General features: G+C 45.8%; 1 protein-coding gene across 2 annotated transcripts in view; it reads left to right on the top strand.

Moving 5' to 3' along the window:
• The window catches only part of SUPT3H (SPT3 homolog, SAGA and STAGA complex component), a 436,825-nt gene extending 426,758 nt beyond the window's left edge, over positions 1-10,067 (top strand). For both annotated transcript variants that reach the window (XM_060231273.1, XM_060231262.1), the window contains one exon: positions 9,921-10,067. In XM_060231273.1, the coding sequence (XP_060087256.1) occupies positions 9,921-9,962 (42 nt within the window). In that variant the 3' untranslated portion in view covers positions 9,963-10,067. The remainder of the gene's footprint in view (positions 1-9,920) is intronic.
• Positions 10,068-13,169: the final 3,102 nt, after the last annotated feature.

Raw genomic sequence — 13,169 nt, 5'->3', positions numbered from 1 at the left:
TGTGGCCTAATATGCAAAGGAGTTTCTGCTACAAAAAAAGCCCTGGATAGATAGGTAGGTTGGTGGATGCCTCTACATAGGTGAACACCAAATTAGCATACAACGTAATGAAGATGTTTTGACATATGGCAAACTACCCCGTAAAAAGGTCTGCCGTGAAAACGTTGTGAAAGCAACATCACCCCTGAGTCGGAAACGACTGGTGCTTGCACAGGGGACCTTTCCTTTCCTTTCCAAAGCCTAAATAGCAATAACAACCTAAGTTTATAGATCACATTATGTTTGGACTTAATTACAGGAGAAAAACAGTGAAACAGTAAATATGTGCAATTCACTGCCACAGGAGGTGGTGGTGGCTACAAGCATAGCCAGCTTCAAGAGGGGATTGGATAAACATATGGAGCAGAGGTCCATCAGTGGCTATTAGCCACACCATATTGTTGGAACTCTCTGTCTGGGGCAGTGATGCTCTGTATGCTTGGTGCTTGGGGGGGGGCAAAGTGGAAGGGCTTCTAGCCCCGCTTGTGAGCCTCCTGATGGCACTTGGGGGTTTTTGTTTGTTTGTTTTTGCCCACTGTGTGACCCAGAGTGTTGGACTGGATGGGCCATTGGCCTGATCCAACATGGCTTCTCTTATGTTCTTATGTCAAAATAGGAGACTAATGTGTAAAAGTATCCTTAAGAGTCATTGAGACTCTGCTGCTACACTCCGTTCGTCTCCTCTCAAACTAACAACATCCTTTCCTTTGAGGTGGGATCTCCATAAGTCAGCCGTGACACAAAGAAAAAGTTGCAGAGGCAAAACACATACTTAGAAGTGAACTTTGCAGGGGAAAGCAGTTAGGGAAGGGCAGTAGCCCATCGTGAAGGCTTTAAGTATCCCTCGTCCCATGGCACCTCTGCTCCAAATCCCTCTCCAGAATCGAAAGCAGCCTGTTCTCCATAGCTGGGCTCTTTAGCACTCTGGTCTTCCCTCTCTGGCAGGCATTTCTATAGACTGATCACAGAAAGTCTGGAGTACAGACTTCGTTGGTCTTCTTACAAAGGAAAGGAATGCAATAGAAGGAGAGAGACTACTTGAGTCCTAGATAAATATTTCTGTTAACCGTAATCTCGATTCAAGTACATTTATTTTGTGTCACGCAGAAGTCTCCGAACGCCGGATCACAACTTCCTTTCTGAACAATGCCGCTTATTCTTCGTCACCGTTTAGCTGTAGCCTGACTTCGTTTCCCCATAAATTGACACTTCTCGAATGTGGTTTGACCAAGAAGGCTGGGGGGGGGGAGTAATAGTGGTAGCCTATTAATTGCTTTTGGAAGGGGGGGGGATGACATTCTGTATGTACAAGGAGGCTATGAATCTGTCCACAATAACTCGTTTGATATTAAGAGGGCTTACGAAATCTCAGAGTCAGTGTTCCAAAGTAACATGGCAAGAAGCTGAGAGAAAGGAGAGCATTTAATGTCACATAAGAAGAGCACATTTTATAGATTCAACAGTATTTGGAACGGAATGAAATTTAGCGAGAGCAGCACCCCTTTCCCTGACTACTAGTATCTCATTGGAAGATGTCTCCAGATTAATGGGCAAGATGCCATCCTCTGTTTTTAAAGGCAATTAATCCCCCCCCCTCCCCCGGGTAGCTTGCAAAAAAGTTGTTCAGATATACTATTGATCGGGGTGGAATTCTAGCAGGAGCTCCTTTGCATATTAGGCCACACACCCGATGTAGCCAATCCTCCAAGAGCTTACAAGGCTCTTTTTTGTAAGCTCTTGGAGGATTGGCTACATCAGGATGTGTGTGGTCTAATATGCAAAGGAGCTCCTGCTAGAATTCCTACTCCGCTATTGATACTTTTGGTTTGCGTACCCCTTAACTGTATTAGTAACGCTGGAACAGACCCGTTTTTCAGAGGGAAAAGTACACTTCCCGATATTTTTTATTTATTTATTTAGATTTTAGAGTTTTGAATCACCCATCCCCGAATGCACGGGACTCTGGGCAACATACAACAATTTAAAACCATCACCATTATAACACTAGAAATTATTTAAAACAATCCTTCCTACATTATAAATAATCCCAAGATGATGTTACTCTTGCTTTTAAAGAAGCACTGTTGTCTGGTTGCATGTACTAATTACATCTCTACCTCTCAAACGTACTTCGAGTATTTAATTATTTGATTTAAGGAGCATCAAAAATCAATGGGGACGTTCCATGTGCACACAGTTGCAGAGAGAGTCTGTTTCGTCACTATTGCCGTTGTTTCGTCTTCGCTGCAAGAGTCCCAATACTCTCCTAGAGCAGCTGAAGAAAGCATGTGCTAAAATTAGGTAACAGAGCTGGTTGTAAGAGCACAGACCACAGTGGTTAGGTGTATGTATGTGGTAAAAAGTGCCATCAAACTGCAGCCACATTACAGCAACCCCATAGGGCAGAGATGTCGAACTCATTTGTTATGAGGGATGGATCTGACACAAATGAGGCAGTATAATCGACAAAAAGAAGTGTGCATGCACACGAAAGCTGACGTTCTGAATAAAACTAAGTTGGTCTTAAAGGTGAAATTGACTCCTGTTTTGTTCTACTACTTCAGACGAACACGGCTGCCTATTTGGAACTAGTTAATAAGACAGGTAATACAAAAAGCAACTACTGTGATGTGCTGGCCAACAATGGACTTCCTCAGGAGTAATCTTTCATACAATTCTTCTAGGGTTACCAGCCTTTTTGTTACAACCCAATGTAAATGCTTTTCTACACCATCTTCAAGTTCTTTCATCCTGGAATAAACCAAAATACTAACAAGGCATACCACAAAGCTGAAATTGCTGAGCAGTCGGGTTAAAACGGATAAAAGGAAGTACTTCTTCACCCAAAGGGTGATTAACATGTGGAATTCACTGCCACAGGAGGTGCTGGCGGCTACAAGCATAGACAGCTTCAAGAGGGGATTGGATAAACATATGGAGCATATATATATATATATAAATTTTTTGGCCACTGTGTGACAGAGTGTTGGACTGGATGAGCCATTGGCCTGATCCAACATGGCTTCTCTTATGTTCTTATGTGACACAGAGTGTTGGACTGGATGGGCCATTGGCCTGATCCAACATGGCTTCTCTTATGTTCTTATGACACAGTGTGTTGGACTGGATGGGCCATGGGCCTGATCCAACATGGCTTCTCTTATGTGCTTATGACACAGAATGTTGGACTGGATGGGCCACTGGCCTGATCCAACATGGCTTCTCTTATATTCTTATGTGACACAGAGTGTTGGACTGGATGGGCCATTGGCCTGATCCAACATGGCTTCTCTTATGTTCTTATGTGACACAGAGTGTTGGACTGGATGGGCCATTGGCCTGATCCAACATGGCTTCTCTTATGTTCTTATGTGACACAGAGTGTTGGACTGGATGGGCCATTAGCCTGATCCAACATGGCTTCTCTTATGTTCTTATGAATGGAAATACATAATACTTGAGATTTTATATTGTCGTGAAAAACTTACCACTCAATAACACTTAAGTGTTACTCCTGAGGAAGTCCTTTGACGAAATGAGCTTACATCCGGGTGCTCATAGGACTTTTTTTGTCATATTGAAATGTGAAAATGAATCTCTGTCATAATATGAAGTACAAAAAGATATTTGCAAAGGTTTTACAATGATTTTAATAAATATTGTTAGCCAGCACATCACAGTAGTTGTTTTTTGTATTACCTGACAAATGAGACCTTGTCAGCTGGGCTGTACTATGTCAGACTGGGCCATGTGTGCTCTTGACGGGGTACCACTAATACCGGTCCCTGCCAAGAGCTTAGGCGTGCTTCTTGAGTCCTCCCTTACAATGGAGGCCCAGGTAGCAGCCACGGTTAGATCTGCCTTTTTTCATCTTCGGCAAGCGCGGCAGCTGGCCCCTTACCTGGAGCACAACGACTTAGCGACGGTAATCCATGCTACGGTCACCTCAAGAATAGATCACTGTAATGCTCTCTACATGGGGCTACCCTTGACGCTAACCCGGAGACTACAACTAGTGCAGAATGCTGCGGCACGACTGTTAATGGGGCTGCCGCGATGGGAGCACATTCAGCCAGTGCTGAGGGAGCTGCACTGGTTGCCTGTTGTGTTCCGAGTTCGCTTCAAGGTGTTGGTATTAACCTTCAAAGCCCTTTATGGTCAGGGACCTGCCTATCTACGGGACCGCCTTTCCCCATATATCCCCCAGAGAGCACTGCGATCAGGGACAAAAAAATCTGTTGTCTGCCCCTGGCCCAAAAGAAGCCAGGTGGTGTGTGACAAGATCCAGGGCTTTTTCGGTGGCAGCACCAGAACTTTGGAACACCCTTCCAGAAGCCATAAGGGCCCTGCGGGATTTGTCTGCGTTCTGCAGGGCCTGTAAGACCGAATTGTTTAAACAGGCTTTTGCGGTTTGATTGAAAAAGGGCTGCCACCGGACATCTTACAGAATGCTGGCAATCACAGTCGAGAATTCGATACCGCCTATACTGTACTGAAATAGCGCTATAGAATGGTTTTAATGTTGATATGTAAATTATGGTTTTATATGTTTTATGGATTGATTGTATTTTATGATGTTGTAAGCCGCCCTGAGTCCGCTTGTGGAGAGGGCGGGATATAAATAGAAAATAATAATAATAATAATAATAATAATAATAATAATAATAATAATAACAACAACAACTTATTTAAGATAAGGTAGCAGAGATAAACGTTTTAAAGTACACAAGCACAACTAAAGTTTTTTTTTAAACTTAAAACATTCTTAAAACATTAGCACTTGTTGGTCTTAAAGATGCTTTATTTGCATTTCTCCCATGGGTTCCAGGGAACTGGGCAAAGGGAGCTCTGACTCTTTCCTTCCTTCTCCAGGGGACCAGGAGGGGGAGGAGCCTCAACCAATGGAGAAAATCAAGGTTTTGCTCTGTCGCTCCTGTGCGATTGAGCAAGCCTTGCAAAGCAAGTTGAGATGCAGAAGGAAGCAAGAGAGAGGGAGAAGGAAGCAGACAAGAGCCAACTGCTTGGGAGCCTGATAGGAGACCTCCAGGGGTCTGATTTGGACCCCGGGCCGCATGTTTGACACCCCTGCCATAGAGTTTTCAAGGCAAGAGATGAACAGAGGTGGTTTGCCATTGTTTGCCTCTGCATAGCAACCCTGGACCTCTTTGGCAATCTCCCATCCAAGTATATCTAGAGTTGCCAGCCTGCAGCTGACAATTTCCAGGAGCAATAGGGGTGGGGGTGGAGACTATTATTTAATTTGCTAAAAGACAAAATTATCTTTAATATCAACGCTTCTTCATCAGTTTAATACACCGCATAATGCCTATAACAGTTCTGTTACGAGTATTTGTTCCGCACGAACTTACAGTTCAAGTATTATTCTGGTCAACTTTTGGAGGCAGATTTCTGCTATGAGCTCACAAGAGTCATGTGTAGGTTTCTATCATTTTAGTATCGTCCAAGACTGATTCCTCACTAACCGTTGCTCCTTCCCCAAGCTCCTGCTTTCCCTGGCTCAAGCGATCCATTCCCCACAAGTTACTGCTCAGGCACATTTTGAGCCACAGCTCCCTCCAATTTCCCTTGCAGCTTCCTGCTCTCTAAAAAACAACATCTGAAGCAGGCTGTAAGCCACAGATCTTATGCTCCAGTAAGTCTGCTATGCTGCAGGGTGCCACAGGACAGGACTCACTTTTTCTCAAAAGAAATGGTGCTGTTCTGATGCTGGATGAAGGCGAACACTTGGCAGTGGTGCTCCAGAAGTCACAAAACCCAGCCTTTGGCCTGGCATGCTCTTGATAAGGTGCTACTGGGCAAGGCCTGCTAGTGATGTTGGACTGCGCCTGCCACCATGAAGAAGGGAGGGGGGATAGGGTTGGGGGCTGGGGTTCCCGCAGTTTGGGGGGCCCCAACCTGCCGTCAGAGAGCCGGCCAGGGGGGGGGGGGGACCCTGTTACCAAACAATTCTATTGTCATGTGACATGCCCGATGTGATGACATCACCCGGAAGTAATGTCATTGTGCGGGGGACACTCTAGCATTTGGCAAAAACTCTATGGTACCATAGAGGTTTTTGCCAGAATCCTACAGCATGTTATGCCTGGCATGGTGACATCACTTCTGGGTGACGTTATCATGCCATGAACACTCCGTGCATGTAAGAAGAATTCCCTACCATGATAAAGGTAGGACTTGGCAACCCTAAGGGGACACTACTTCTTTGGGGACAGCACCGATGGCCATTTTTTGCTTCACTGTGACAGACGAGTGACTTTGACTGACACTTGTATGCTTGTCCGTAGCCTGTTGTAGAACGTACGTTCCAGACCCATTTTAGGCCACTTCCAGAAGCCACCGTTTCTCCAGAAATGGTAGCATAATTCTCTCATCAGAGTAGTTTATGCTACCTGTTACCAAAGCAGGAATTGGCTACAAAAAAGTGCAGAATACAGTAAAATAGAATGACTTGTGTGTTTCCCTCTCCTAGAATTCTCCTAGAAGACAGCCAACTGCATTTTAGATACTGAAGAAGTAGAGTTGATTGTTTCCTGGGTGACCTGAATCAAACTTGAGCATGCATTGCGGCCAAAAATTCAGTCCTAACCAGTGGAGAATTAAACTATCTTTAATCTGAATCCAAGTTTATACTCGGGGTCCATTTATCTCAATATAAGCTGCACAGTAGCCTGAAACATGCTGTATTTGTGTTTTAAAGGTTGTTGCTGTGGTTATAAAACCGTTAAAATTCCAAGGTCAAGAAGGTAAACGCATTATTTTTGTACGAAATTCAAAATGTGAACTCTAATAGCTCGGGCAGGCTGCAAAACCCTGACATCTTTGGACTTGTGGTTGTTGTGGTGTAGCGGATCTCTTTTATATGGTTAATGTCTGACCTAACTTTGAATATTTCTCTCCGGGCTATAAAACCTTGTTTTATGACATTGTCTCCCTTTTGTAAAAAAAAAAATAAAATAAAATAAATTGAAGTGCTCTGTATGTCCAAAGCTTATATTTGTTACCGCATGATGATTAATACATAGTCAAGCTGCTTCATTCTTCTGCTTTTCGGATCAGAGCAGCTACTTGGGGGACCACAGAAGGCTCTTGGTCCTTTTCCCCAACACCGTTTTCCTGATGTCGATCCTGAAAAACACCACACACAAACGCACTAGTTGCCATTTGCCCTATGTGAGCAAACATGCAGGTTATCGTTCTGGTACCTGTTTGCTTTCCTCGATGCGCGTTTGCAGTCGGATATGAGGAAATGCCAAAGGTGAGTTATGAAGGCTCACTCAGGGCGTAACCACATGATACGCCTGACTCATGTCAGGTCACAGGTGCGCAACCACATGATCATTGTGGGAATTCGCCTTTAAAAGCATTTGTTCACTCAGCACCGTGAGGGAAGGCTGCAAGCGGGGGAGGAGATGCTTTTTTGTTTCCCACCAATCGTGCTTTTGCCAGAGAAAAGTAACAAAAAAGCCTCCCGTCACTCTTTTCCTTTGGAGAAAGCAGGGTTGGAGGGAAACTAGAAGCTCCTTCTCCCCTCTTTCAGTGCCAAACTGACAAGCACTTTTCAGGGTATGTTCCCTCAATGTACGTCGAAAAAGAGAAAAAGAGATTGGACTATACCTGAGGGAGTCTCAGAGCAGTTTACAATCTCCTTCCATTCCCTTCCCTGCGACAGACACCCTGTGAGGTAGGTGGGGCTGAGAGAGTTCTGACAGAAGCTGCCCTTGAGCAGAACAGCTCTGAGAGAACTTGTTCCGACCGGTCCCGGCCAGGACTCTTCCCCTGCGCCTTGCTGCTGATCCCCATGCCCACAAAAGCGGTGGCGCAGCCAGCCAAAGACATGGCATGACCCCATCCCGGGCTGCCTCCCCCCGAAGCCGTCACACCTACCCCGGCACCAGCTGGGCCGGCCGATGACGCCACCTAGCTCCAGATCACACATTTGTGTCTTAGCTCAGGAAAATTGATCCCCAGGGTTTTGGGGGGCTGGGTTCCAAGTCTGGCTGCCTCTTGGTACTCCGGAGGGCCCTCTATCAAACTGAGAAGGACTCCTCCTCTCTCAACCACTGAATCCCCTAAAGGGAGAGCTGTTTTTCTTTCTCCCCCCCCCCCACACACAGCTGGCCCTGCCAGTAGGCAAACTAGGCAATTGCCTAGGGCGCTGGCCTTCTGGGGCGCCGGCCTCCTGGGGGCACCATCTAACTTGGTGATGTTATCAGTGCAGGGGCATGTGTGTGCCAGAAGTTAACGTTGCCGAGGGTGTCAGACAGCCTACAGCCAGCCCTGCTCACACATACCTTCCCCTCTGTTGATGACGAGGAGCTCGAATGTAGAATTAACAGGGCTTCTGGGGCAGAAAAAGCCCAGTAGGAGCTCATTTCCGTATTAGGCCACGCCCCCTGATGTCCCCATTGTTTCACACCGTTCTTTTTGTAGAAAAAGCCCAGCGGGAACTCATTTGCACATTAGGCCACACGCCCTGATGCCAAGCCAGACAGAATTGTGTTGCTGTGCTTTCCTGCTCAAAAAGAGTCCCGAGAATTAATAATCCGGGAGTGGCAGGCAATTTAAACCGGAGGAAATCTGTGCTGGAGGAAAGCGCCAGCCTTGTCTGATGAGATAGAGGAATATAAGGATGGGAGATGCTGTGCTAATTTGGTATCAGATGCTGTGTTACTGCATGGGGTGTTCCCACAACATTATCTCAGTGATGCCGCTGGAATCAGTGCATACTAATGGTGTCTTTCCCAGCACTGAAGAGAATGCCAGGTACCTAGAAGAAATGAATGAATGTAGTTCATTAAGTTGTGATGTTGTGCATTTCTCACACTGTCCTCGGAGGCCACATCTGCTTCTTTTCCAAGGCCCCCTGATACAAATTAAAAATCTGAAACCACGATACTGTGGGGAAACTCCTATTTTGTGAATTAAATGACGGGTGACTGCATGGGTATTGCCCTGCTAGTATAGGGTTGCCAGTTCTGCATTGGGAAATACTTGGGAAGATTTGGGAGTTGGAGCCTGTGGAGGGCGGGGTTTGGAGAGGGGAGTGGCTTCAGCAGGGTACAATGCCACAGAGTCCGCCCTCCAAAGCAGCCATTTTCACCACAGGGGAATTGATCTCCGTTTTCTGGAGATCAACAGTAACAGTGGAAGGTCTCCAGTTGCTACCTGGCAGCTGACAACCCGTTTCCTGTAATGAAAAACAATTTCCCACTCAAGTTATGCCACTCTCACGCTTCTCTTTTCAGCGGGGCTTCTGTACAATTTCATGCTATCTGCCCCGGGGCTGCAAATAGAGATTTCTGCTTGCTGTGCGAAAAAGCCGAAGCTAGTTGCAGCCCCGGGGGCATATCGTGTTAAAGCTGATTGAAGCCCCGCTGAGAAGAGGAGCATGAGAGCACCATAAGGCAAGTGGGAAATCGGTCCAAGTTATTAGCTCAGATTACAGTGGGAGAAACGGCTCCGAGCAGAAGTGAATCCTGCATATAGTAGAGATGCCGCATAGGCTTACAAAGGGCAGATGAAAATAATAGTAATTTTAAAAAGCCCTTATATATATATATATATATATATATATATATATATATATAAGATAATTAACAAAATAAGGAAGTTGCATATTTGCACATCTTGAAATAGAATCGCCAACCGCTGGCTTAACCGCGCGGATCTTTTAATAGAAAAAGTGGTTGCCTAATACTTCCCACCAGAAATGTTCAGATTAAGCTCGCTCTGAGATGGCAGCCAGGAGAGCCTCCAAAACAGGAAGCGAAGCCTCGCTCTGCTTTCTGCCCCCTTTCCTTGTTTAAATCGACGTGATAATTCATTACAGATTCTTTTTCTTTTTTCTGTTTCTTTGACAGAGTGCCTACCGCAGAAACGGGATGACTTTCCTCGCTTGCTAATGTGGATTGTGGCCAGAGCGACCGGAAAGGCAGAGTTATATTAAGGTGATCTCTCCCCCCCCCCCCACCGCCCGGGGCGGAAATAAATAATAATAAAACCCTCCACTGCCTGCGTGCCTGTGTTTTTTGAGTTTTGTTTTTTTTGGTGACTGTCAACTAGCTGACTCTGTCTCTTTCCCCGCCCCCTCAGTCACAACTCATGTTTTTTTGATGGAACACTATGCTAATTAATGGCAGGATGTTTGGACTATTGTGTAGGTGGACAAGAATGCAGGTCACAGGATTTCGAAATTTCCAATAGATTTATTGCTGGCAGCCCACACATCTCAATTTATGTGCCTTTGTGTGGGGGGGGGGCGTAATTTTAGCTCATTGCTACATGTCCTTTTATAAAGCATATTTAGGACACACAAACACCCCCGTAAAAACCTTGGATGTTATTTTTGTTGTTTGTGAAATCAATTATCTTGCTTGGGTTTATTTTTTTTCCTAGTCCTGGAAGACTTGAAGGGGGGGGCAGCTTGTAGATTTGTGTGTTTGGTGTTTAAACCAAGCTAAGAAATAAGGTTGCCGGCTCTAGTTATTTGGAAGTTGGGGCCTTGGGAGGGTAGGATTGGGGGGGGGGGGGAGTCTCAGCAGGATCTGTCTTCCAAAGCATCTATTTTCTCCAGGGGGAGTGATCTCTGTCGTCATAAGAACATAAGAGAAGCCATGTTGGATCAGGCCAGTGGCCCATCCAGTCCAACACTCTGTGTCACATAAGAACAGAAGAGAAGCCATGTTGGATCAAGCCAGTGGCCCATCCAGTCCAACACTCTGTGTCACATAAGAACATAAGAGAAGCCATGTTGGATCAGGCCAGTGGCCCATCCAGTCCAACACTCTGTGTTACATAAGAACATAAGAGAAGCCATGTTGGATCAGGCCAATGGCCCCTCCAGTCCAACACTCTGTGTCACATAAGAACATAAGAGAAGCCATGTTGGATCAGGCCAGTGGCCCATCCAGTCCAACACTCTGTGTCACATAAGAACATAAGAGAAGCCATGTTGCATCAGGCCAGTGGCCCATCCAGTCCAACACTCTGTGTCACATAAGAGAAGCCATGTTGGATCAAGCCAGTGGCCCATCCAGTCCAACACTCTGTGTCACATAAGAACATCAGAGAAGCCATGTTGGATCAGGCCAGTGGCCCATCCAGTCCAACACTCTGTGTCACATAAGAACATAAGAGAAGCCATGTTGGATCAGGCCAGTGGCCCATCCAGTCCAACACTCTGTGTCACATAAGAACATAAGAGAAGCCATGTTGGATCAGGCCAGTGGCCCATCCAGTCCAACACTCTGTGTCACATAAGAGAAGCCATGTTGGATCAAGCCAGTGGCCCATCCAGTCCAACACTCTGTGTCACATAAGAACATCAGAGAAGCCATGTTGGATCAGGCCAGTGGCCCATCCAGTCCAACACTCTGTGTCACATAAGAACATAAGAGAAGCCATGTTGGATCAGGCCAGTGACCCATCCAGTCCAACACTCTGTGTCACATAAGAACAGAAGAGAAGCTATGTTGGGTCAGGCCAATGGCCCATCCAGTCCAACATTCTGTGTCACATAAGAACATAAGAGAAGCCATGTTGGATCAGGCAAATGGCCCATCCAGTCCAACACTCTGTGTCACATAAGAACATAAGAGAAGCCATGTTGGATCAGGCAAATGGCCCATCCAGTCCAACACTCTGTGTCACATAAGAACAGAAGAGAAGCCATGTTGGATCAGGCCAGTGGCCCATCCAGTCCAACACTCTGTGTCACATAAGAACATAAGAGAAGCCATGTTGGATCAGGCCAGTGGCCCATCTAGTCCAACACTCTGTGTCACATAAGAACAGAAGAGAAGCCATGTTGGATCAGGCCAGTGGCCCATCCAGTCCAACACTCTGTGTCACATAAGAACATAAGAAAAGCCGTGTTGGATCAGGCCAGTGGCCCATCCAGTCCAACACTCTGTGTCACATAAGAACATAAGAGAAGCCATGTTGGGTCAGGCCAATGGCCCATCCAGTCCAACACTCTGTGTCACATAAGAACATAAGAGAAGACATGTTGGGTCAGGCCAATGGCCCATCCAGTCCAACATTCTGTGTCACATAAGAACAGAAGAGAAGCCCTGTTGGATCAGGCCAGTGGCCCATCCAGTCCAACACTCTGTGTCACCCCATAACAGAAAGTCTGTCAAGAAAACATAACGATGTGACATCACACCATGGGTTGATAACAACTCAGTGCTTGCACACGTTTGCCTTTTTTCTTTTTCTTTTTAGAGGAAAAAGACAGACACAAGAGCCTGTCTCTTTTCCTACTGGGATTTAAGGAGCAAGGGTGGGGCATTTTGATTGGGGAAATAGTACAGAGAAGAGGGGAAAGAAAAATAATATTCCCCAGCCCCGTGCCCCTCATCTATATTTTCCCCCGGCTCCCACACTTTCTCTTAAGTCTTTTGGGGACCCCATGACCCACCTGAAGTTCCAGTGACAAAACCTCAACATGGTGCGTAGCCTGACCTTAAACTTTTTTATTTCCAGCAAACCTTTCCAACCACAAGACTGAGTCATGCTTCCAGTTTGAACATGGGGAAAAATGTTGCTTTCCTCTCAGAAAAATGTATAAATGTGTACCACTGAGAACCACATGCCCCACCCCTACCCCGATACTTTGTACTGTGTCCGTGGTGCTGAAATTGTGGGCATTTGAGCCATGCCCAGGATCAGATAACTTCTTAAAAAAACAATAATAACATGAAATTAACAAGGACAACCAACATTAAAATTTAAGACTTCATGAAGAACGGCTTAACTGGAAATAGCCCTACCTTACTAGTAACTGAAACAAGGCTTAGATTTGTTGAAACATTACAGTTGCGCTTTCAATGTCTTAAATCAAACCTCTCCATCCCATCCCAGTTAGGGTCTTCTGAAGTCCCGCGTATTTCTGTCTTTACAGTTGGTGCTAGCCAGTATCTTTCCCAGCTTATCCCATGCCTCACCTTTCATTCTATTCTGTCTGTATTATCTGTATGGATTCTCTTCGCTCTACAGCAAGGCTGTAGCAAGGCAGAGCACAAGTTCTGTGGGGAGCAAGGAAACGGCTCTGGCTGTCACTCTGGACTAGAAACTCTTAAAATCCGCTCCCCAGAGCAACCTATGGA

The sequence above is a fragment of the Heteronotia binoei genome, chromosome 1 (genome assembly GCF_032191835.1).
Source record: "Heteronotia binoei isolate CCM8104 ecotype False Entrance Well chromosome 1, APGP_CSIRO_Hbin_v1, whole genome shotgun sequence".
NCBI lineage: Eukaryota > Metazoa > Chordata > Lepidosauria > Squamata > Gekkonidae > Heteronotia > Heteronotia binoei.
Note: the sequence above shows the minus strand (reverse complement) of the source record. Positions and strands in the feature narration are given on the sequence as shown.